At 38.8% G+C, this 24,900-nt stretch overlaps 2 protein-coding genes across 4 annotated transcripts in view; one reads left to right on the top strand and one right to left on the bottom strand.

The window, feature by feature from the left end:
• The window catches only part of hyls1 (HYLS1 centriolar and ciliogenesis associated), a 10,105-nt gene extending 2,378 nt beyond the window's left edge, over positions 1-7,727 (bottom strand). Inside the window, exons 1-11 of one of the 3 annotated variants that reach the window (XM_005749608.2) lie at positions 7,423-7,727; positions 6,888-7,041; positions 6,126-6,245; positions 5,967-6,040; positions 5,549-5,751; positions 4,855-4,910; positions 2,363-2,532; positions 1,487-1,532; positions 1,351-1,405; positions 879-960; positions 637-663 (exon numbers count right to left, since the gene is read on the bottom strand). In XM_005749608.2, coding sequence (XP_005749665.1) covers positions 637-663; positions 879-960; positions 1,351-1,405; positions 1,487-1,532; positions 2,363-2,532; positions 4,855-4,910; positions 5,549-5,751; positions 5,967-6,040; positions 6,126-6,245; positions 6,888-6,987 — 933 coding nt within the window. In that variant the 5' untranslated portion in view covers positions 6,988-7,041; positions 7,423-7,727. Of the gene's footprint in view, positions 1-636; positions 664-878; positions 961-1,350; positions 1,406-1,486; positions 1,533-2,362; positions 2,533-3,399; positions 4,313-4,854; positions 4,911-5,548; positions 5,752-5,966; positions 6,041-6,125; positions 6,246-6,887; positions 7,042-7,422 lie in introns of those variants that run through there. The other 2 variants (XM_005749607.2, XM_005749606.2) reach the window with 2 other exon arrangements.
• Positions 7,728-9,282: 1,555 nt separating this feature from the next.
• The window catches only part of col9a1a (collagen, type IX, alpha 1a), a 20,513-nt gene continuing 4,895 nt past the window's right edge, over positions 9,283-24,900 (top strand). The window contains exons 1-31 of the mRNA XM_005749605.1: positions 9,283-9,464; positions 10,112-10,186; positions 10,638-10,676; positions 10,759-10,821; positions 12,896-12,949; positions 13,108-13,143; positions 13,380-13,403; positions 13,867-13,920; positions 14,097-14,150; positions 14,306-14,338; positions 14,674-14,730; positions 14,805-14,858; positions 14,950-15,003; positions 15,112-15,165; positions 15,771-15,824; positions 15,906-15,959; positions 16,132-16,185; positions 16,589-16,642; positions 16,842-16,895; positions 16,981-17,025; positions 17,144-17,197; positions 17,413-17,466; positions 18,773-18,826; positions 20,651-20,722; positions 22,100-22,135; positions 22,239-22,283; positions 22,536-22,568; positions 22,857-23,003; positions 23,317-23,371; positions 23,555-23,743; positions 24,406-24,483. Of these exons, the coding sequence (XP_005749662.1) occupies positions 9,390-9,464; positions 10,112-10,186; positions 10,638-10,676; positions 10,759-10,821; positions 12,896-12,949; positions 13,108-13,143; positions 13,380-13,403; positions 13,867-13,920; positions 14,097-14,150; positions 14,306-14,338; positions 14,674-14,730; positions 14,805-14,858; positions 14,950-15,003; positions 15,112-15,165; positions 15,771-15,824; positions 15,906-15,959; positions 16,132-16,185; positions 16,589-16,642; positions 16,842-16,895; positions 16,981-17,025; positions 17,144-17,197; positions 17,413-17,466; positions 18,773-18,826; positions 20,651-20,722; positions 22,100-22,135; positions 22,239-22,283; positions 22,536-22,568; positions 22,857-23,003; positions 23,317-23,371; positions 23,555-23,743; positions 24,406-24,483 (1,858 nt within the window). The 5' untranslated portion in view covers positions 9,283-9,389. The remainder of the gene's footprint in view (positions 9,465-10,111; positions 10,187-10,637; positions 10,677-10,758; positions 10,822-12,895; positions 12,950-13,107; positions 13,144-13,379; positions 13,404-13,866; positions 13,921-14,096; positions 14,151-14,305; positions 14,339-14,673; positions 14,731-14,804; positions 14,859-14,949; positions 15,004-15,111; positions 15,166-15,770; positions 15,825-15,905; positions 15,960-16,131; positions 16,186-16,588; positions 16,643-16,841; positions 16,896-16,980; positions 17,026-17,143; positions 17,198-17,412; positions 17,467-18,772; positions 18,827-20,650; positions 20,723-22,099; positions 22,136-22,238; positions 22,284-22,535; positions 22,569-22,856; positions 23,004-23,316; positions 23,372-23,554; positions 23,744-24,405; positions 24,484-24,900) is intronic.

The raw sequence follows: 24,900 nt of genomic DNA, 5'->3' as shown, positions 1-24,900 counted from the left end.
ACTAGGACTTTCTCTACCCACCACATCTCCCCACTCCTGAAGTAGCTACACTGGCTCCGGTTAAATTTCGCATCCATTTTAAAATAATCCTTTATACATTTAAGGCTATTCCTTCTCTCTCTCCGATTTAGTACAGATGAACTTCCCATCCCGGTGCCTCAGATCTTCATCTTCTCTTTCTCTCTCTGTTTCTTCCGCTCATCTGATTACAATGGGGGCGGGGCTTTTAGTTGTTCTGCCCCTCGACTTTGGAATTTCTTACCCCCTGACCTCAGTAATAGTAGTTCATTCCCTCTTTTTAAGTCCACCCTCAAAACGCATCTGTTTAAAATTGCTTATGTTTAAACCTCTGTATGCTCTTAACTTTTATCTGTTATTCTTATTATTGTGTATATTTCCAGTTTTTGTGTTTTTATTTGTTGTACAGTATCCTTGGGTGCTTTGAAAGGCGCTATTTTTAAATAAAATGTATTATTATTATTATTATTATTATTATTTTTACCATAATTTATTTTATGGTATGGTATACCATATATTTTATGTTTTGAGAGAGATTATCCAAAGTTTGTATTCACACAACTTGTGTACAAAAGGACAAATGAGAAATAGAAAAAAAAAATCTGGAGAAATACTTACTGGTGGAGGCTGATATGTGAGCCGTTGCTGAAAAGAAAAACATACACTCATAAGTACTTCCAATAAACATTGCTGCCCAGGACAATGAAACAAAACAGGAATTTATAAGTCAGATCATTCTATTACTGAGAAAAGCGACGGTGTAATAACTTTATGTCTCATCCCACAAGTATGAAAACAAAGATGATTGAACATCTATGTGAGGAGTGCTAACACTTGCCTATTGAAGTTATATTTTCTACCTTAATCTCTGAGCGCAGTGCCCTCCTGTCCTTCTCTCCTGAAAGTTTGAACATCTCCCAGAGCTGCTTGTACTGGAAATACCTGCAGATATAAGAAAACCCAGTGAGCAAACATGTAACCATCACATCAATGTGAACCTGATCGGTATGATTCTTCCAGACTGCTGCTGTATTAAGGAAGTACAAACAGAATGTTACAGAACTGTTATACAACATGAGGATAATCAATTAAAATTACTGTCCTTTATTTGGCATAATTACTGTCTAACTTACACTAACACAAGTTATAGGAAGTACTGAAGTGCTGTATGGAAGCATTAAGGTGCTGCACATGAGTCTTCTAATGGAAAAGAAATCATTAAGAAACCTATCAGGAGCCTCTAGAATCATAATTCCACATTATTTCAGGTGTGAGTCTCAAACAGAAGTGGCAATCCTTTTCATTTATAAACCACTGCATTTTGTAACTTACTTGGCTACTGGGTCAGTCTTCTTTATGGTCTGTTGACTCATCACTGGCCGGATGACTGAAATGAAAGTCTATGTGAGAAATTATCGGAAGTTCAGAGAAAGCAAAATCTTTATATTGTGCTTTATTGCCAGCTTACAGGACTTTGGTTTGGGCCTTATATCACCATCACTCTTAGTTCGAGTCTGCTTCCACCATAAAGAAAGACAAACAGAAGAAAAAAACAAGATATTACATCTTCAACTGTTATTAACAGAAGAAAATGTGTTAGTTTTATTAATATAATATAGCTATAGATATAATATTGCATAAAATCTCAACAACAGTCTCCTCAAGGCACTTTGTATTGTAAACTAAGACCCTACAACAGGGTAAACCCATAGAGAGAGAACAGCAACAATCAAATGACCCCTTTATGAGCAAGCACTTGGTGACAGTGGGAAGGAAAAAAAATTCCTTTTAACAGGATGAAATATCTGGCAGAACCAGGCTAAGGGAAGGGCAGCTATCCCCCCTCACCCGTTGGCAGGAGGAGCAAGATAGGACAGAAGACACACTTTGAACTCTATTAAATTTCTTAAATCTTAAGAGACTACATTACCCACCATGGTCAAAGGAGCTTGCAAAGAAAAGCGTCTGGACTTCTTTAAGTTGCCTTAACGCCCACTCACATCCTGGGCCATCTGACCTCAGGAATTCGCATGATAAGGTGGGGCCAGGTTTCACAATGAACACACCCGAAACTCTGGCGGATTGGGACCCACGCCCAGTTTCCCACCTTGGCTCAGGCGATTAGAGGATCATCAGGGGGTCCTTTTGTCCCTCTGTGGGGGGTCACTCCCACTAGGTTTATATCTGGGACTCTCCACCATTTGACATTAGAACTGAAGAAGCTTCTCGGATGAGAGGTGAAACGTCTTCAAGCAACTTAAAGAAGTCCAGACGCTTTTCTTTGCAAGCTCCTTTGACTACGATGACCTGGATGACTGAGAACCTTCACAGACATATTACCCACCATGCCTTTCATGTACGATTCAAAAGCGCTTAAAGACACTCTTTCACTCTCAGAGGTCTGAGTGTCGCTCTGATCGTCCAGGTCTTCATTGTCTGACTCAGGTGACTCCTGCTCAGGTGATGTGGCTAAATGAAGTTGAGCCAGTCTTTCTTCCAGACAGCTCGCTGTACCTGCAAACACAAATTACTAACCATCAGCAAACCCAACACTTCACTCTCAGCTACTTTAAAAGAGACATAGTTTGCTTATCTCCAACTTCATATTTGGATTCTTAGCAACTTTGAAGAGAGTAGCAAAGTCTGTGTTAATACATGTATAAATATTAAACTTTCCCTGCTAAAGTTAACAAATTTCCATATTTTTGCCACAATTCAAAATAATTATTTTTAATTTGATAGTGAGCCTTGGTTCTGCTTCAAGGTTCATCTACTCTCTGACAGAATTACATTTTAGTTCCTCTTCCTATAAGTGGCTCCAAGACAACATTCTCCTGATTGGCTGCCCTCAAAGGGTTGAAAAAACGGCCTTAAAATGAGCATTTAGATCAGTGAGAAGCTTAAGTCTCATATCGATTACTAACACACATGAACACCTCATTATTTAAAACACTCGACCTGTTTAACAGAAGTATTTATTTTGTAATAGTACATATGTATGTTAGAAAATAAGGGAAAGCATAATCAGCCCACCTTTTAAACTTTTCATATCAACACTAATTGAGAAGTCAATTTACAATTAATGTGATGTTGAAATTTAATACCTGCATTAAAAATGTACATCTTATATCAAGAAATTTAACTCTTTGAAAAATTGTTTTCATACAACATGTATTTATTTTTCTGAATATAAATTCAATAACCTTTTTTTAAATGTCCAAACTGGGATGTAATTTATTATTCAAAGCTGACCTTTTTATGGCTAAATGCCCAAAAACATGTAGCCCATTTCTGAGCGTCTGACCAAACAGCAAAAAAAACCAACCTCCTTACAGTAACAAGTATCATGACGTGCTGATTTAGAAGCTGGAAAACATTTACCCCTGTCCTGTCTGAGGTTTCCTTCCCACTCTGCACACGTGTTGCCATACATCATGGTCGAGCTAATGTTCACTCTGGAGTCAATAAACTTGATGTCTTTGTTGCTCGAAGACTCGTCTGGATCTTCACACTCCGCTTTTCCTCCGACGTCTTTCTTGACATTATTGAACCCATGAAGGTCGTGCACCTCTATTTCTTGTTTTTGCTTCTCGTTCAGCCGGAACATGTCTTCAGCCTGAACAGTGCGATGCTGTTCTTTTGGTGCTTTCTTTTCAGATGCCGCATGTAGATCGCACTCCTCCTCACCTGCCTGCTTTTTCTTCTGTTCCGAATGCACTTCTGTGATGTGGATGATTTCTCTACAGCACGCCACATTATCAAAAATCTTGCTGACCTCTAACACAGACAGTTCATTGAAGTCTGGCTTATGTGTAGGTTCAATAAAGTCGCCAAAGCTGCTGAGTGACCGACTGTCCTCTTCGTCCTCTCTCATCTCAGACAGACTATCCTGATCAAACTCTGTTATGGTGTGGTCATCTCTGTACTCTGCTCCCTCCTGCCCCTCTGGTTTGTAGGTCCCATAGCCAGAGGTCATCAGACTTGGTGCGAGACTATCTGGACTGCTACTACACCTTTCTTCTTCCTCCTCCTCATCGTTATTTGTCCTATCCAAACTTTCCTTGCTGAAGTTGCTCTGGTTGTTCAACCCACTCTTTACCTCCTCTGAAGCCCCCTGAAGTAAATCTTCTGTATCGGTGGCTGGTTTAGAGTGAATCATTCGCTCAATCTCATCCTCTTCTTCTTCTTTCTCCTCATCTCCATCAGACCAAAATGAGGAGGAAAGGGAATTCTTGTCATCTTCACTCTCTTCGTCTGACTGAGTGCTGCACATTTTGTACATGTTGAGTTTGCACTACAACTCAGGTGTATGGAGTGTGTGATCTGAGAAGGCACAGGACTTAAGGAAGTAGCTAAGAGGATTAGCTGAAGCCTCAAAAGCTTCTTCTCACTGGAACAGCGCCCACTGCTGCTGACCAAAAGGAATTACACTGCTGCATTTACTCTTTAATGCTGCTTGTTTCAATAGTTGTTTCTTATTGTGAGATAATGAAGGCCAGGGTTCAACTATAAACATGAAACTTCGGATAAAACTTGTTGTGATCCATAAATACAAACTGGATGTCTACAGCAGTACTCAGTCAATTTATTCTTTCATTTTCTTCTTGAAATTATTTCTGCACTTCAGTTTACCTATTTTTTTTTATTCTAATTTAGTTATAGTAAAGCTACCTAAAAAAAAAAATCCCAATTTGATTAATAGTACACAGTACAATTGTACATTACAGCTTTGTGAAAACATAAAATCGAACATTATTACTTATTATTTTAGAACAATAAACCTTAAAGCAGATGATCAGAAGATATTACAGATTTTTGTCCATTACTTTTTGTTACCTGAGTCTTCACTGTAGACTGATTCATCACAGACAAGTGACTGTCCTTTGTGTTTCCTGAGGGGCGGGAAGCATAATTAGAGTTGAAGACCTTCTCCATTTGGCACATCTGGAACAAGTCATATCTCCACAATAAGTTGACTTGTTCCAGATGTGCCACAAATTCCCTGTTAGTGTTAGCCAATGAAGAAATGATATAAAAAGAGAAGAATATGTCAATGATTAAAAAAACAATTTAAATTTGAATACCGACCTGCGATATAAATTGGAGATCGGTGTCAGAGATGATGAAAAACACGGGTTTTATTTCATATTTATTTAAAATCTTGGGCTAAACTGTAATAAAGTTTAAAGTTTAAATAAACTGTAAAAAAATAAAACAGACTAATCCAGACAGTAAGCACATAGGCCCATAAACCCATAGACTCTTTCACTCGTGAGCCATTAGTGGTTACAGAGCAGAATAACATGAAAAAAAACAAACAAAAATAAACAAACAAACTTGTTCTTTGGTAATCAGAACAAAATTGTATCCGGAAAGCTGTTTCCTAGAAATGCATGAAATTCTACTCTTTACGTGCTTTTTTTATTAATACAAAGAAAAATCCAGCTGCTGCTAGTTGGAAAGACAAATAAAACTAAAATTAACTCTGGACAAACAAATGAAAAAATTAGCACACGATTCGTAAAACTACCTCAGAACTTTTCTCTTGATGAAGTGTCTCCCCTGGGTGTCTGGGGTAGATGTGTAGCTATCTGTCAGTTGTGAGTGGATGGTATCCTCAAGATCCTGCTCCACCTGAAGCCTGCTTGGAGCACCTGGAGGGAGCTTGAGCTTCTGGGCCACCGAGTGTTGAGTGTACGAGTCATAGTCTCCGTTATAACAGTTGATGAGCGTCTGGGTGTGACATTACATGCTTTTAATTTATTGCACATGCCTGACACCATTACAATTAAGACTATGTTTGTTGTCCAATCAAAGTAGTGCTACTCATGACATGATTTTATGTGGCAACACATTAACAGCATTTGGCTCAATAGAGCAATGAATGCAAGAATAAATGAATATAATATAAAAACATATCTTGTATGTTATGAGTCATTAATGCTTACCTTTCTGGCATGGTCTGTACTGCCTGCATGTAGGAAGAATGATTCACTAGTGCCTTTAAAGCAGTGTGGACTAACTGTGGAGAAAAACAGAGCTCAAGTTAGATGTTATTAAGTGTTATAAAAGTGAAATACTCAAAATCACAAAGTGAGTGCTCTGACCCTTTTCTTTGGTATAGGCAGGGGGACTTGGCTGAGGTGTAGTTGCCTGAGATTTGGCATTTATCTCATTTGATGAGGAAAGGCCTTTCCACTCCCCTCGTCGAACCAGCTCATCCAGATCTAATCACAGAAATGACAGTTTCCCCTCAATATTTACTGATTAACATGTCTGCAATCATTTCCTGTAATGCCTGTCATTTTCACATCTATTTCTATTATTACACTCTACCAGAGTAGCTCTGCATGATTCACAGTTCAAAATAATCCCAGCCCCTCAGTTCATCTATAGTGTGAAACAACTGTTTAATTTCATCTCTCTTTAGGCTAACTTTCCTCTGATTAACTGCGCCTCAGAAACTGATGGTTTGAACAACACGTGTGCCCATACTAGAGTTGTGCTCCTGACATAACCACATAAGGGAAATCCATTATCTAAGACAAGTTACACCCCCTCCCCCAAAAAACAATTACTCAACTCTTTGAAACTCCTAAAGTCTGAGCTTTTTACTCGCAGAGATTACTTACTGAGCTCATTTTTTGAAACTTTGATTATGTTTAATATATGACAGAAAATTACTGAGCTCATTATTTGAAACTTTTATGTTTAATGTGAGTATATGACAGAAAATTAAGAAAAACAAGAGATCAATTCTTAGAATTAAAAATGTAAATAATCAGTGCACAATAAATATATTAAACTGCAAAACAATATGGCAATGTGAGTTGGGAGGTTTAAGAAGGGTTGGTAGATATATGTTTAACCTTGTTTAAATTCACGCAGCCTGTGCTTTGGTATGTTTTTGTAGCCAAGGAGGGCTAACTGTTCTTGAATTTCCTCCTCTGAGAAACGCAGATTGTCCATAATATTTCCAGCTTCCAGTCACTGATATGAAAACAGTCCTACATGAAAAAAAATCTAAATCAAACACAAAGACAAAACCAGATATGCAGGATGCAAGATGTTATGTCATAAACAAAATGTTCTTTTGATACATGTAAAGCTTTTCAAACACGTTTTACGCATGGGCTTTTATCACAGTGTTGGACAATGAGACACACTTTTGGTATGATTACTAGCGCAGTTGCAATTTTAACAAACAGTATCTGTAGATACTCTATAACAAATATCAAATAAACCAAGAGTAAATAAATAAGTCTAACATCTGCGTTGATTTCCTACTGTCCTAACAACAATTCAAAACTGATTTTACAACAGCTGTTAGCAAGCTTGACTAGCCGTTCCCAACCAGACATAAAGAGAAACGATGTTAACTAATTTTAACTTGTCCGTTCTCACCTTCACACAAGCCGGTTAGGTGTTAGCGTGAACCCATCCTGCTAATGTTACCGGTGTAGTTTATCGAAGTAGTAGTTGCGCTTTATTGTTTGTACAGAGTTAAACACTCAGCACCAAGACAACGGCCGTAAATAGCTTTGAAAATGACGCCTGCTAACGTCATTGACATAAACATCCGGTCTTTTTCTTCTTCGTTGTACTATTTAGCGATTGACGAGTCGACGCATTACCACCTCTAACTGGACTGGAAAAGTACAACGACGATAATAAATAGTTCTCACAAATCACATTAATCATCCTCCCAGATAGGAACGCCAGGGCACGGTGTGTGAGAGGAAAATGTTAAAGTTGCTTTAATAATATCTTAAAGTAAATGAGGAACTGATTTTGAGGTAGTATATTGCTGTAGTTTTTAGTTAAAATTGGATATTCAATCTAATTTATTAATGTTGATGTTTTCATCAAATATTAAGCAAAGACATTTGCACAACAGTAATATAATATACTAATATAATTGTAATATATTGAAAATTATTTCTTTAGATGATGTAATTAAAGAAACATGATGGATTGACATTAGAACTGAACATTTACCGTCCGTCCATTGAGCCATTTTCTTATGCTTATCTTTATGAGGGTTGCAGGGCTACCGGAGCATATCCCAAGTGCTATAGGGTGAGAGGCAGTTTCCTGCTTCCTGTACAGAATGTTAGTCTGTCGCAGGGCAAACACAGAGAGACAGACAGCCATATGCACTCACATGTACACCTATGGAGAAATTAGAATCGCCACTTAACCTAACCCCACTAATTAATGGTTAGTTAGTGGATTGAAATCTGAGACTTTCCATCTTAAATGCACATATTAAACAAATATGTAGGGCTGCTTTCTTCCATTTCAAGAGTCAAGATTGAAGATTCTTTATTTGTCACATGCATAGTTATACGAGAACAACACGTAGTGAAATGTGTCCTGAAAAGCTCCTTGACTGTGCAAAAAGAGAACTTAATAAACAGTAAGTGAATATGTACAAGGATGGCATTCAGTAAGTGAGTGAATTACATACAAATGCATTGAGTGTTTCTTCTTCAGTTACCTTTCTCACTCACTATGTCATAATACACCCTCTTAGCATTGAATCATACTTGTTATCAATCTCTGGCTCTCTTCCACAGCATGTCTTTATCCTGTCTTCCTTCTCTCACCCCAACCAGTTGCAGCAGATGGTCCCGCCCCTCCCTGAGCCTGGTTCTTCCAGAGGTTTCTTCCTGTTAAAAGGGAGTTTTCCCTTCCCACTGTTGTGCTTTCTCAAAGGGGGTCATATGATTGTTGAGTTTTTCTCTTTATATATTATTGTAGGGTCTACCTTACAATATAAAGTACTTTGATGTGACTGTTGTTGGCGCTGTATGAATAAAATTGAATTGAAAAATAAATCGAAGTACAATACAAATAAGTGGTGTAGTTGGGCACAAACATGTAAAGGCCCCCACCTCTATCATTTAAAGCTATACCACCATAGTTCATTTAGGGCTTCTGTTGGCAGAGGTGGACCTTGAGTTGATGTTGAAGGCCCCACAGAAGACTAAAAGGTAAACCTTGAGTTTCGAAATCTTTGGTATTAAAAGTGGAATGAAAGCATCTTACTTTACAGAATGCTGTTATGTTTTATGTAGCAATTTACTGATAAGAACCACAGTAATGTAACAGTTGTGTGTGTATTAAACATTCAGCTTAACCTTTACAAGTAAAGGGAAGTACGTCCCACCCTGTGTGTGCAGGGAACCCCTCCTCCTCCTCCGGCCGGCCTCAGCCTCTCAGAAATAATCAGGACTTTCTAACATCCTCCCCTTCCAACAGGCGGTGGGGTTTCAGTCAGGGGGGACGCTGACAGGTGGACTGCCTGAGAGCCCCATCTGATCTGGAAAAAGGGACTTTCAGTGTCTTCCTCGGTCCGTAGGAAGATCATGGCTCCACCACGAATCTGTCGGGAATCCTTCTTGGTGCTTTTACTGCAAATTGTGTTTATTTGTTCCGCTCAGGTGAGAGATAAGCGTAGATTTTTTTCTCTTCTCTGAACTGCAAACGTTTTTAAAGTCCTAATGTCCTATGCGTTCATGTGGCAGAGCCAATGTGGTATATTTGATAGGTATTTACGACTCAGAAAGGAGCACACTTTACGGTTCCTAACTGTAGGTTTTACTCGGCTGTATTTCATATACTTGTGTAGCACTTTAAGTAATCTTATTATGAGTTAAATATTCTTCTTTAACTCTGTGCTCTAACTTTAGACATGTAAAAAGCTTTCTGTGGTGGAAACGTAACTACCCTAAAGCAGTTACTGCAAAATGCACGGTACTTTAAGGCTACTGTACTTTAACATGCTGTATTGATGATTAAATGAATGATTTCAGTGTTTTTGATTAGGTTTTTCTAATGTCAGTTCATCCCAGTGATCGCAACTGGCACCAGTGAAGTCCAGAGGGCAGCAGTAATCTGAGCACATGCGGTTACTTAGGTGGAATAATAGGAAACCTGGTTCTGTGACCTAGCCACTCACATCACGCAGACAATGGGACTCTGTGTGAGCTTACCTTCACACTAGCAGCAGCAGCAGCACTGCTTGGTATTTGGAGATGGATTTCAGTTGGAAAAAAAGTAAAAAATGTTTTCTGTGTTTGTTTTACAGAGAGGCCCAGTCGGTCCCAGAGGCCCTCCAGGGCCACCCGGGATAGGTGGAGTGCCCGGAGTGGACGGTATTGATGTGAGTCTGCTTTTTGGTTCTTCTTTTGTACTGAATTTTATTCCAGGATTAATCAGCTCCGTGAACAGTGAAACCAAACAGCAGCTGATGTTCTCCAACAATAACAAAGCTCTGTCTGTCTCTCTGTCTAAATCATGGTATAGTTGTATCTATGCAGGGCTCGTTGACCTTTTTCAGAAGAACTGCCCTACAGAAAAAGAGAAAGTTGATCATCTTAATCTAAAGTGTGCCATACATTGTGCACTGAAAGTCTGCCTTTTCATTTGGATGCTGGCCTGCTATGGGCTCAAAAAGTTTAGTCTTTTAAATCCACATTTAATGAAATAATTTGATGGTATCATGATTGCATTGAGCCATTTATGTATCACCTTATAAATGACAATGAAACATAAAGTTATATGTATGATGAATATTTAGTTTTCATTGTATTATCTCCTTCATGTGTCTTCAGGGCGACAGAGGAGAAGACTCTACAGTGGCTGGTGCACCAGTGAGTCAGTTTTTGGTTTCTCTTCTCACATGCAGAAGTCTAAGATTAATAAAATCAGTAATGCTGAATCTTCTGCTTCCAGGGACCTGATGGAGAGAATGGCAAAGATGGGACTCCTGGAGCTCCAGGCATCCCAGGGGCAGATGTAAGTAAGACAACATGTCAACACAGGCACAAACTGGTAAAGTGTTTGTCCAGCAGTCATGTTTTATAGCTTAATCATTCGCCGTGTGGTCTCTATAGTCCAAACCAAAATAAAAGACTTTATTAAGTTCTGAATTCACCAGCTAACCTGATCCAGTAGGTCTTAAATTCTCCAATGCGATAATGTATTAAGTGTCCGTAAGATCTGAGCCACATGACTTAAGACATTCAGATCTGCTGCTGTAGGAGCAGTTTATATTGGCCCCAGCTGAGCAAAAGTGTAGAGGAAAAAGAAAGGTCCCTTGAATAAATCAATCTGTTTATTTAGGGTTGAGTCTCAAATAGCGTACTGACAGAAACAGGGGTCTTTTTGTGCACTACTCAAGGAGTTCAGGGAAATCAGCTGCCCAGAGATGGCTGACTGAAGGCTGTACGCTGGGAAAGATGGTGCAGAATGGTCACAGTGTGTTTGCTGTCGTCTATGTGGTGGTGGTGCAGAGAACAGCCTGAAAGACTCAGAGCTTTATATGTACTGAATTCTTTTTTAGCAAGCCTGCACAACCACTCTGTGATTAATTAAAAACAAAAGTTACACCAATTTCCTTTACTTATAGAAGCAGAATATAGACTTTAATACAATACTAAATGGAAATTTGCTGAGATTTTGACCTTCAGCTTTGAGACAGAAGGAACCTTTTGTCACAGACTGAATGTGTTGACACATTTTATTTCTTAACCTATGCCTTTGACCAAGTGGGGAGTGTTTTGAATGTTGTTAATAAGGAAGGCAGTCAGCGGAAGAGCTAAAGAATGTAAAAACCCTCAACTCGATATCAGACTTATTTCAGTCTCATGTGTCATAATCTGGAGCAATCATCCCTCATGTTTTCTAGCTGTTCCTTCAGCCTATGGTACTTGTCAGTCTCCAGGCTCCTGCTACTCTGAGCTGGACTGTCTCAGTGCCATCTTTGACCAACCTGCAACATGGCTTCTGATGGCTGTGATAGCTTTCTGCCTTGGTGCTTATTGGTGGTTCTTGTGCCACTATGATCAGAGCCCTTATGCTATCCCCAAGGAACTTGTATCTTGATTGTATATCCCATGAATGGCTTACACATATATTTAACATTTCTTTTCTCTTTTTGTCAATGTTATTTATCGTCTGCTATCTCAGACTCTCTTCTCGCAGTTCATCTCAGGGTGCCATCCCCTTGATCTTTTCATTATAGCTCTAACTACCGGTAATCCTCTCTTTGCTGCCTTCATGAAGTGTGATGAGTTTTTGACATCAGTGGTATCTGTCTCCTGCTTTGGCCAGCTCATTATTTATTCTGGGCTTCTAAGTGATGCAAACCCTTGTCCAATCCCTACTTGAGCACCCTTTGTTGCATGCAAAGTGACAAGTTGCCAGGACACAAAGGGCATCACAGCATGCTGTGTTGTATGGTCATTGAACTGTCAGAATGCTCAATCTGCAGTTGTACCTTAGGTCCTGTCTTTCATGTGAATGTTACTTTGATACTAAGCTAATCATTACTGCAATCTAAACCCATCACTTCAAAGCACATCATTGGCCTATTTCAGGATAATAATGCATCCTGACATATTGGAGCAATTCTCCAAGAATAGTCTTAGGAACATAAGGGAATTCAATGGGTTGACTGGACTTTAGCCTGAACGAGCAACTATGGGATGTACTGGAAAAACAAATGTGATTCACATAGGCTACAACTTCCAACATCCAGCATTTAAGGGATCTGCTGTTAACGTCTTGGTGCCTGATATCACAGGAGACCTCCAGAGCTTTTGTAAAGTGTATAAGAAAAAGTAAAGTGTATATTATTGGATACAGAAAGTTACAATTTCACTTTACACAAGTCCACCAAGTCCACCTATAAATTCTCTAACCTCAGTCCTATACTATGAGACACACACATACACACACACACTCACAGAAATCAAACCAAACAACAATAGGAAAAGAAAAAAATGGTATGGCAGCTAGAGTGCAATATATATTTAAAATATCATTATTGCATGCCAAGATTTGAATGTACTTTGTTTCATGTCCACAGGGACCTGTGGGACCTCCTGGGGATCCAGGCCTCGTGGGCCCAAAAGGCTTAAAAGTAAGTTTATTGTCTCAACATATTTCTCAGTTAGTCATGTTGCTCAGATCTCTAAATCAGTTTTTTCACACTACAGTATAGAGTAGCACCACATATCTGCAAGTATACTGTACTCTGTCCTCGTGTGAAATAACATTTCTGTTCTTGCTGGTTTTCAGGGGGAATCTGGAGCAGGTGGGCCCCTTGGAGAGCCTGTAAGTACAGATATTCAAATATGTATTGCTTTATATATATTACCTTCTTTTCAATGCAAATTTGACCTCTTTCTTCATTTTAGTTATTACCTATTATATCTTGTACAACCTAGTTTTAAAAAGTGCATTGAGACAATTTGACTAAAGCTAATAAAGCCAGCCAGAAGCTTTGCAAATTTGTAATTATTTCTTACTCTCAGTTTGACACATTGTAATTTAGGACTTGTCTCCCACAGGGCATAGGACCTGATGGACTTGATGTGAGTACACTGCTGATTTCTAAGTCCTTTTCAGGTTTGCATAAGTATGTACATTAAACAAACGAACAAACAAATCAGTGGTTGCCGATTTGTGTTTACCAGCAACTGAGTGGTTACTGGTTACTTTGTAACATATTTACAGGCTGTTCTGTAGTTCCAGGGCTCTTATACGATATTATTCTTTGGGCAGAGTATGGTGAGAAGATCTAACTTCTGCTAAAAACAAATTTGAATGTTCAATGTTTTTTGAAGCAAGGCTTCATTTGATAAATGATAAATATCTGATCATCTTGTTAATGTCATTTCCACAAATGGGAGCATTTAAATTATTATTGTGGCTAATATTTTGGTGTGTTTTTGTTAGAATTTATCAGTTCTTCTGTTAAAAACTGCTCAGTGTTGCACAGGTCGAAGTAGAGCTCATTTACAACAATTTATGCTATTTTGCTGTATTTTTTAACAGGGTATTCCTGGTTCTGATGGGCTACCAGGGGAACTGGGAAAAGTAGGACCCCCAGTGAGTATATAAATCATAAATTGCCTAAATACAATTTCTTAGCTTTTGTAGAATAAAAAGTTTTTATCTTTGAAAGAGCCAATACCTTCAGTACAAACAAAGTCAACAATCATCACAAAACATGTCCTGCTGGTGACTACACAACTGATTAATAAAAACACATCTATCTGCTGCAGGGAGCAAGAGGGAGAAGAGGTCAAGTTGGTCTTCCTGGTCCTCGTGGTCCAAGAGTAAGTATCCCAGTTTCTGTGTACACTGCTAATGAACATCATCAGGGGAAAAAAGATAATAAAGGTTAATGATCTGGTAATTTATTTTAATGAATAGATGAGGTCTGTATTGAAAATAAAAATAAGATGATTTAAGCTCAGACACTTTTTTCTAGGGGCCTCCGGCTGTCTATGAAGGCAAAGACCTGGTAAGTAGATAAACCTGCAACTATTTGTTTGTAAAACCACAATTTTACATTTGGCTTACATACCAGGGAAACATACTAAGAACAGAACATGAATAGACTTAATGACGTGATTAGCAGCAAAATTATCATTCCTTTGTTAATTTCAAAATATCATTATTATTGTTCTTATCGTAACATTTGTAATAAAAGAATTTCCCAAATCTAGAATAAAGTATTATCTTATCTTAAAAGCTGATTATCTTGACTGTGAGATTACAGCGTTGTTTTAGCTGTCAGTGAAGCCCCCTGGTGGGAGGGCGTTTCCATGACCTCAAATAGGCTGTTGTATTTTCCAGTGTCCCAATGCCTGCCCCTTAGGTATTACTGGATATTCTGGCCTCCCAGGCATGAAAGTAAGTTGATCAATTATTAGCATATTTAATTAGCTTTTTGTTGATAACTTCTAACATTTAGTTTCTGTTTATAGGGTCACAAAGGGGTTAAAGGTGAATCAGGTGAGCCGGGAAGACAAGGACACAAGGTAACCTTATGCTAACATCTTAGTTTTCACTACATGAAAAAATTAAGCATTGATATCAAATCCTGACATTTCTGGGACGTTCATTTCTCAGGGAGATGAGGGTGAACAGGGACTGGCTGGTGAAGTTGGATCTCAAGGACTACCAGTAAACTAATTCATCATTCTCTTGTGACCCTAAAAATCTGAATGCATACAGAAATTGCTCCATGCAGTCAAACATATTAACACTCCTCTATCTGCTGAGTAATTCTAGGGCCCAGCTGGATCAAGAGGCCTCCCAGGAATAATGGGCTCTAAAGGTGACAGGGTGAGAGGACGCACACTGCATACAGTTTCATGGATTGTATTTGTAAACGTAAACAGTAAAGTTTGAGCCAAAAGGGCATATATTAGGGGACAGTCCAATGTAAAAAAAAAAAAAACTCTAAGGAAGTTTGTGCAAGTTGCTTATTGTAGTCCATAGCTACAGACGTATTTACAAACTATTATATGAAAAGGGGCAGCACAGTGGTTAGCACTGCTGCCTCAAGAGAAAAGGCCCTGAGTTTCTGTGAGGAGAGTGCATGTTCTCCCAAAAAAAATCGTTATTAATAAAGCTCAGTAATGGTGTTGATTTAGCTCAGTGATCCCACTGAGCTAAATCCATCCATATGGCATACAGGCACTCATATGCCATATGGATGGAAAGCAGTAGCCCTGGGTTCACGTCCAACCCCCGGCCCTTTGCTGCAGTCTTTCCCCACTTTCCTGTCTTTCTACACGGTCTCTATCCAATACAGCCTAAAAGACCCAAAACACAGTAATTTCATGATCTAAGACGTGCACTGGAAAGTGAATCATGTATACTTTTAATAGAAAAAAAATGTATTAACTTAATTTGACTTATGTCCATTTTTCCGTTACTATAAACAGGGACCTCGTGGAAACCCGGGCGACATAGGCCCTCGTGGAATCCAGGGAGCTCCGGTGAGTGGAAGCTCACTATTATCTCTGCACAGTCCTTTGTGTTACTTGGATAAAATCCTGATGAAAACTGACCATTTTTAGGGGGATCCAGGCCAGAGAGGACCCATTGGTGAGAACGGCCCAAAAGGAGTGCTGGTAAGATCACAAATTTAAAAAAAGAAAAGAAATTTAGCAACAGCCAAAGTTTTCTTTTAACTCTCCGTTTCCACTTGAAATACATCACCCAGTATGAACTTAGCATGAAATGAACTTAGGCCTGTCATCATGTGAATTTGTTTGCAGTTAATTGCACTTTGTTATTTCATAGGGGGACCGAGGTCCACCAGGAATCAGAGGAGTTCCTGGGCCAAAAGGAGACCCTGTGAGCACAGATATGTCTTATACATGCTAGAATCAATCAGTCAATGAATCTTTTCTTCTATGTCTTCTTGCTGACCTGCTTTTCTGTTGTTTTCTACTTCTAAAACCATCCGACCATTGTCTGTTGAATTCATATTGTTATCCTCCTTTCCCACCTGTATTCTATGGACGAGTTTTCCTGTGTCTTTGTCTTGCTAGAATTCAGAATTTAATTGCAATAACGCTCTTATTGTGCTGTTTAGCTATCATGACTGACCGTATTGGGTTTAAATAGCTTTATCTCTACACATATTCCTTCTCTACCAAATATAACATCTTCCTCTTTTTCTTACTGTGGAACTTTGATTTAAATGTATCTGTATGAAATAAGCTTTGTAATGAGATCCCTCTTATCTTGCCAACAGGGCCTTCCTGGTCCAGATGGTCGTGAAGGAATTCCTGGACTGCCAGGGTCCAAGGTAACTGTTTTAATTAATATCTAATTAATAATGAACAGAAGTCTAGATTCTCAAAAGACTGCTTTTAGTTTAGCCTTCAGTCTAAGTCTGTAGACATTTCCTTAGGAATTACTTTTAGCAACAATAATACAATAACAATAAAGGTGTTTAGCAGTTCCTCCTCCTTTAGCAGTTCAATTGTTTTTATTTTTATTTTTAGGGTCTTCCAGGAAAAAATGGGGCTCCAGGTGATGCTGGCCCACAGGGACTTCCTGTAAGTGACGTCTGACAGCCTGATTCCTCATTAAAATCTTTTCTTGACTCAGATATTTTCACTTATTACAATTTTCTTCATGTAGGGTTTGCCGGGAGCTTATGGTCAAAAAGGACACGGAGGTGCAAAGGTATGATCAATGCTTCTGTACCAACACCTCGTGAAAAACAAAACTATGTTTGCAAAAAGACAGGAGTTCCACAGTAAGATGAGCCAATGATGTTCTGTTTGTCTCTCTGTGTCACCAGGGTAACGCAGGCGATCCAGGAGTTGTTGGTTTGATGGGGTCTCCAGGGAAACAAGTAAGTTTGAAGCAAGGCGAGATACATCAGGTTCATTAAATTGTTACGCAAAAGTCTCAATAGACGCATGTAAAAGCATATTAAACTACTGTACCTTACCGGGTTAAAGGTACCAACTAATGGATTAGTCAGATAACTTTTACTATGAGTAGATGACAAAAATTCTTGCCTTTTGGAGCTCTGATGATTATCTTGTCTGATATCTTGTTCACTAGGGTGAACGTGGTGATCAAGGAGAGGTGGGACCCATTGGGCTCAGAGGAGGACCAGTAAGTCTCTGAAATTCATGTACTTGGTTTTCACTTTAACCTCCAAAATAGTTGTTTTCCCTTCGTAAACCAGAAGATCCCCTCCTGTTTGCTTCCAGCCCTTCATGATGCCCCAATATCTACTATTTATCTCACCTAAGTCCTGACTTCCACCTTCCTGTGGGCGAAACACAACAGCCAGAAGCAGTCACCTGTTAGCTTTGCCTACATGGCCTACTTGCAGGGCATGGTGCAAACACGTCTAAAGAAATTGTTTGAGCCTTGTTATTTTATGCTAGAAGCTTTAGTATTATAGCCTCTGTAAATCTGATCAATATGAACAGAGGAAGCAAACTGTTGCAGAGTAAAGGAAACTCCATGATGTAAGTAACTGTTCATCTTCCTCAGTAGGGTAAGATTAAAGAGATAGAAGGCAGCTGATCAAACACACACAAACCCACACATGTGCAATAAGGCTAAGTGCAATATTCTTTTCTGACAAAGTTGTATTTTTACTCAGTTGTATATATAATTTGTATTCTATTTTTATCCTATTGTATATTTTATTCTACTCTATATAGTATTTTATTTCATTCTATTGTATTCTGTACAGTTGTGCACAGTATATCATTCGTATTGTATTCTAATTTTTGCTATATAACTTTTGCACTGTCCACTTTCTGCTGTGACAAAACTAATTTCCCACATGTGGGACTAATAAAGGTTATCTTATCTTATCTTAACAGTAACTTCAGCAGGATGAGAAATGAGATGAGAGGGAAAACAGTGCACCTATGCTGGTCTGCATTCAGAACATACACAAACAGATGCAAAGTCCGCTGCCTCAAATTTGATTAAACGATATTTATTGAATGAGAAATTGAGAGCAAACAGTCATGTAGAGAAGAAATGCATTTATAGATTTATAATCAGAAGGAGAGTGTACCCGGACATCTGTTAGCCAAAAGCTCAGGCTTCAAATTTGAGTGACAGCATATTCTTAGACACACAACCTTTAGGAGAGCCAGCCAATTAGAAAAAAATCAAATATCCCAGTCAAACCCAGAGGATTGACTGGGATATATGATAAATAAGGATGTTAATATACGGTGACTTGTTCAACTATAAAAATAATGAGCTGTAAACGATAAGGATATAAAAGATTCCCTGTAATAGCTACAGGACAGTTGACCTAAAAATATCATCACATACAGTATATCAAACATGACAAGTTACCAAACTGCATTTCTTTTTGTTTATTTCACTTGCGTTTTGACTCACTTCTGTCTGTATTTCCAGATGTGACCATAGCTCTTCTGTGTTTTAGGGTGGACAAGGAGAAAGAGGACCCGATGGGCCCCCGGGATTATCAGGAGCCAGGGTAAGACCTGAGGGAAAGCCGTCTTTTCTCTTGGGGACATTATGTTTTGAAAAAAAATATGGGAGAAAAAGAATTTAACACAGTAACACAAGTAAGATTCTTCTTAAATGTAAGATATTTAAAAATTTTATTTGAGATCTTATTTTCTGCAAAGAGTCCTGTCTGGGAAATGTGCTAAAAATCAATATTGCTTGCTTGCTGAGGCCCTGGTTTTACTGTAACTTCCGTGATCTTTGTTGCATTCATTTACAGTAGTTCCCAGTGCAACAGTCACACTCTAAGTAAAGGCTTTTAGTTTAGTCTGAAATCTGAGATATATGTGACAATAACGGAAAATCATCAGAAATCTTGATGGTACATATACTTTTTTTGCCTGTAGCGCTAGGTATTCATCTAGATTTTTTGGAGTGAAAACTATTTTATCTCTTAGTGAACATCACTGAACACAAGAAAGCAACTGTCTGACTTCATGAAAACTGAGCTGTAACATTAGCTTCCTGCTAGTGCTCCTTTGGGTTGGTGAATTCAGACAGGAAAAAAAAAACAGTCCAAAGAGCTCCAACAGATTTGTAGATTTTGGTTTCTATAAAGACATTTTGCTGTAGATTTTTTCAGATGTATGCTGACATATTGTTTTGGTTCTAATATTGATGGAAAACATAAGGGTTGTATAGACTGGAAAGGCTTTAATAATACATGGTAAAAGGACATCAACAGGTATCCATGCTTTTATTATGCTGGAGTTTAACTGTATTGCATAATATACTGACACATCAACACGATTTAAGGATCTGAGCTGAATGTCTACAGAAGAATTTATTTATGTTAATTAATTAGTGGGAAAATAAAAGAAAACTCTGATTTAGATCATGAAAGGGTAGAAAAGTTGTATTTAATTGTTTCTTTTTACAGTCATATAAATGCACAGTTCCTGAGATCTCCTGCTGGCAGACAGACAGATCAACAAATCTGGGTTAAAAGCAATGCTTTTTGTTAGAACCGAGTCCGCCTGAGTGAAAAACAACTGGATTATGATAGTGCTGTTGTGGGAAAAGAAACAGGAGACGCTGTACAGAGAGGAAATGTTCAGATAACGATAACTTCAAACAAGCAAAAAAAATTAAAAAGTAGAACGCAATAATTTCCAAGGTCTGATGGGCCTTGAGAAAAGTACACGCTTTTTGCTTGTCACTGGGAGAGCAAAAATCAGTAAGAAATGAGCGCCTCGAAACTGAAAGCCAAGCAGACACAGTGTTCATAAATACAATCCATCCTGAAAGTATTATTCGACACGAGAATAATCCGGTAAAGAAAAACCTTGTATCTGCTCAGATATTCATTGCAGGAAAGCAGAGTCATGTTTTTGTGCTTTTAATAAAGAGCTGAAGGTCTTTATGAACGCCTGTCCCTGCAGTTAAGTCTCTAATCCACTGGTGAGTGGGCATGAATGGTCTCTTGTGTTACAGACTTTTATTTTTTCTGCAGCTCAGGGGGGATTCAGGACAGGAAAATAACCCGAGAAACCCTGAAAGAAATCTCTGTTCCCCAGGAATTCCCACATCCCCACATGCTATCCCTTGAAACCCTAACACATCCAAGGGAGGGTGGATGCTTGGGGTGCTGGTGGGTCCAGCCTGTGGTTCAGAATGATGTAAAGCTGGAAATGTTTTTTTCCCTTGTAGATATGGTTAGATTAAGTTGGGGGTGGTATGGTACCTGCTCTAGGCTTCACACAGTGTGTTCTGTGTTGTGATTTTGAATGTGTGTATTATATGTTAAGAGGAGGTTATGTCTGTGTGTGGCTATTTAAAAAAAAAAAAATAGGGGAGCAAAGGAAATCCAGGCCTACCCGGACTCCCTGGCCCTGCTGGTTTCCGTGGTCAGAAAGGAAATAGGGTAAGAGACACAAAATGAAACAAGATAAAAACAGATCTGATTTAAACCGAAGTCATGTGAATGCAACAGTCCAAAATAAGTAGTCACATGTACCGTGGCTCACAGCACTACCTCACTCTACTTATTAAGTTGCACACTAATGTTATTTTTGTTGAACAATATGGGAATTGAATTTGTGTGGGGATATGGTTGAGATCTGCTGATATCAAAAGAAGCAAACAGATATAAATGATCCTCTTTGAAGGTGGGTGCAAACCCAACAAGACATTTTCACTCTGCTCAGTTCGTGTTCAGACCTGCAGAGCAGAGAGAAAGTCAGATCAGCTGATCACTTGCGGGGGTGGGGTGGAGGGTGTGCGGAGAATATACGAAGTTAAAACATAGCAAATGTTTACAGTGTGTATTAAGCCCCCGAAACCTTGGCTGATTGTGACCCACACCCATTTTCACACCTTGGCTCGTGTGATTAGGTAGGGGATCAATAGGGGGTCCATGACCCACTTGGGGGACACTCCCATAGGGCTTAAAATCTGGGACTCTCCACCAATTGCTCTTAGAACTGAAGAAGCTTCTCCGATGTGAGGTGAAACGTCTCCACAGAAACCTAAAGAAGTCCAGACACGTTTCTTTCCAAGCTCCTTAGACTACGATGACCTGGATCACTGAGAACCTTCCCAGACAAATCCTTAATTCTATTGTTTGCAGGCTTTCTGGTGTAACTGGAACTAAGTAGGTGAATTGGATGAAGTTTTGTATAAAATTTTATAGCAGGAACAATTGTGTATTTTTACCCCTGAGTTGAAAAAAGGCTGATGGAGTGTTGTTGTGACTCTGCAGATGACCAGTATCAGGCCCCAGTCAGGAAATACTGCACATACAACTGATAGATGGCTTCAGATTAGCTTTCCAAATACATTTGTCAGAATGGGTTACTGCTGTGTGTGATCACCACACTAAAATGACAATTCTATTAACTCATTCACTGCCATTGACGTCTATAGCCGTCAATTGCAGTGAATGAGTTAATTGGGTTTAACTCATTCACTGCCAATGGCTGGCAGTGAATGAGTTAAAAATTCATCGAAAATTGTAAAAATAATAAATAACTGATACAGACAAAAAGTCCAGACGCTTTTCTTTCCAAGCTCCTTAGACTAATAAATAATTGATCCAATATCCCACACTGTCCTAATGCAGGTCCATTTAAAGTCATATCTTTTTTTGACTCAGGCAGCTTCAATCAGATAAATGAAGTCTGGATCAGATCTAGATTAGCAAATTGGATTATTGTGGGTATTGGTGCACTAAATTTATTTATTTCCAGTTAATACTATCAAACTCCCAAAAATAATTATCTTGCTTTTTTGTTTTTCTCAGGGTGCAGTCGGTCTTGATGGTCCAAAGGGAGACCAGGTATTTTTATTTATTTATTAAACTGTAATATCATTATCATTATTATTAGACAAATCACAGAGTGGGATTTGAGCTAAAAATCTGCACATTTTAATATTTTTAGGGACTTCCAGGAGCTGAGGGAACAGCAGGAGAGAGAGGAGATGTGGTGAGTTATCAACTACTGAAAGTACCAAGAAGTGGGAAAACAGACATGCTCGCAGTGATGCCATTAAGAAGGATGTAGTTGTTAACAGTGTCAAGAATCACTTGAGTTTGCAAAATCTGTTGTGGGAAATACTCCTTTGTGACAAAGTGACACAGCTTTGCAGAATAATAAAATATGATACGTATCTGGTAGAAATATCTTCGGATGTTTCTGCATGCATGTAGTTATTTACGCCTGCTTTCTTTTTTTCAGGGTGAACCAGGAGAATCTGGAGAGAAAGGATCGGTATGTTCATCTAACCAAGTGTATCCTATCCTTAAATATTGGAGATTTTTTTTTCCCATAACTTAGTTCAAAAAGGTAAACTTTCATATATGCTAGCTTCCTTACGCATAAAGTGAAATATTCGCTGACGATTATGGTTTATATGTTCTTAAAAATGAGAACCCACCTAATTTTTTAGATTGATCAAAATGTATTATTCTGTCCAGTGTTTTCCATCTTACTCCACAGATTCCCACTTCTCTTCCCTTTTTTCTGTTGAAGTCATCTGTTTGGTGCTATTTTTTGTAGTCAGGCCCACCAGGAGAGACGGGAAATAAAGGACCCGAGGGCAGCCGAGGACTGCCAGGTAAAGAGGGCAAGTTGGGCCAACCAGGACCCCGTGGCATGCAGGGGGACATGGGGGTGCCTGGCCTGCCGGGAATACAGGGACCAGCGGTGAGAAATTTTTATCTCTGTACTGTTCTGTTACAACTCTCTGTTGAATCATGGTCGATTATTGAACAGCATGTTCGCTCAAGTGAAATACAATGCTTGTTATTTTGAATTTTCAATAAATGGATTGTTGGAGAAAGGGAATATGATACATCCAGTGTTTATTATTAGTATTCAATTAAAAAATACTTGTTCAGTATTTTTGCAGAATGTTTAATGAGACTATAAATATCCAATCTTCTCAAGAAACACCTTGAGAACACCAGAATTTCCTCAGTAACCATCACTCATCACTATCAACGATCTGTTTGTTCAGGGAAAATCACCAACAGATACACACATCAAACAAGTCTGCATGAGGGTAATGCAAGGTAAGCGTTCTATCGGCTGGTTACCACTATGTGTAGTTACTGAAGACAGTGTGCTTTACAGTCATTTGGATAAAAGAGCTTTTCAAACCAATCTGTGGCAAACACAAAATGTTTGTTATTTTACATCTATATATCCACCGATTAACACAGAAAATTAAAAAATAAAATTCTCCTGTGCCACAGATCAGTTTGCCCAGCTAGCAGCTAGCTTGACCAGGCCTGAGTCAGGTATTGGTGGGATGCCCGGTCCTCCAGGCCCACCTGGACCTCCAGGCCCCACAGGAGAGAATGGTTTCCCAGGTCACACCGGATCAAGAGGTCTGCCTGGTCTGAAAGGGCCACCTGGACTGATGGGAATCAAAGGACCTAAGGGTGAGCTTTATCTTGGCAGTTGAAGATTGTTGGAGTAGCGCAACCCCTAATGTGCAAGTCCAGTGAGCACAAAGACCGCAAAACTGTCTGACTTAAGTTGGTGATAAGTCACTGCTAACAAGCATATAATAGCACATTTCTTATTCTCTGCCTTTTTTTGGTGCATCACTGAGTTTCTTGGTGCATTACTGCCATCTGTAGATCAGTTCAAAAATAATGGGAAACCACTGGCAGAGGTGTGCATTTCAGGTGCATATATATGAAAACAGGCAAGGTTAAACCAAACATGGAATCACATGCAAACTCAAAATTAAAAATAAATCTTTCATGCTTAACTCTAGTATTGAGATACACAGCTATGATGTATTTGTAATTTAGACAGAGGAAATCTGGAGCTTATCAGGAGGATTACTATTACTGAATCAGAAAAATAAAAGCAAATGACTCATGTGTAAGCTGCAAGCCTGTGGGATTATCGAAATTAACTGACAGTCATTTATATTCATGTTGTTTTGACCCGTAGCTCCTCAGGGACAAATCATCTGAATGAGGGACCAGATGTGGTGTGAAGCCTGAGTTTGAACCTCATGCTAAACACAGCTAAATATAGTAACTTTAATTATGTGTTTCCCATTGGTGATAATTACTTTCCCTCCCCACAGGTGACCAGGGTGATAAAGGGGACAGGGGACCCATAACGAGAGGACCCAAAGGAGAACCAGGTGCACCTGGTTTACCAGGTAATTGACAAGATAGCTGTTCATAGAATAAATGAACTAAATGTCTCAGTCAAGCATCAGGTAGTGAAGATTATGTAATATTGTCCAAAAGAAAAATGCCATTTGGATGAACAATAATGCTGGACAAAAACCCCCCAGATCTGAGCTCAATTACACAAAGCCTTTTATATTAATTAACAGCAAAAACATCCCTTTCTGTCCTCCCGAGTGCATAAAGTCTTATAGGTTAATAATATTATAATTTTCAAATCAAATCAAATCAAATCACTTTTATTGTCACATCACATGTGCAGGTACATTGGTACAGCACATGTAAGTGAAATTCTTGTGTGCGAGCTTCACAAGCAACAGAGTTGTGCAAAATACAATAATGTAAACAAGCAAAATACAAGAATGGCTACATCTGAAACTAATAAA

Source organism: Pundamilia nyererei, unplaced genomic scaffold (genome assembly GCF_000239375.1).
Source record: "Pundamilia nyererei isolate P.nyererei 1_Seehausen unplaced genomic scaffold, PunNye1.0 scaffold00250, whole genome shotgun sequence".
Classification (NCBI taxonomy): Eukaryota; Metazoa; Chordata; class Actinopteri; order Cichliformes; family Cichlidae; genus Pundamilia; species Pundamilia nyererei.
This window is presented reverse-complemented; position numbering and strand designations above follow the sequence as displayed.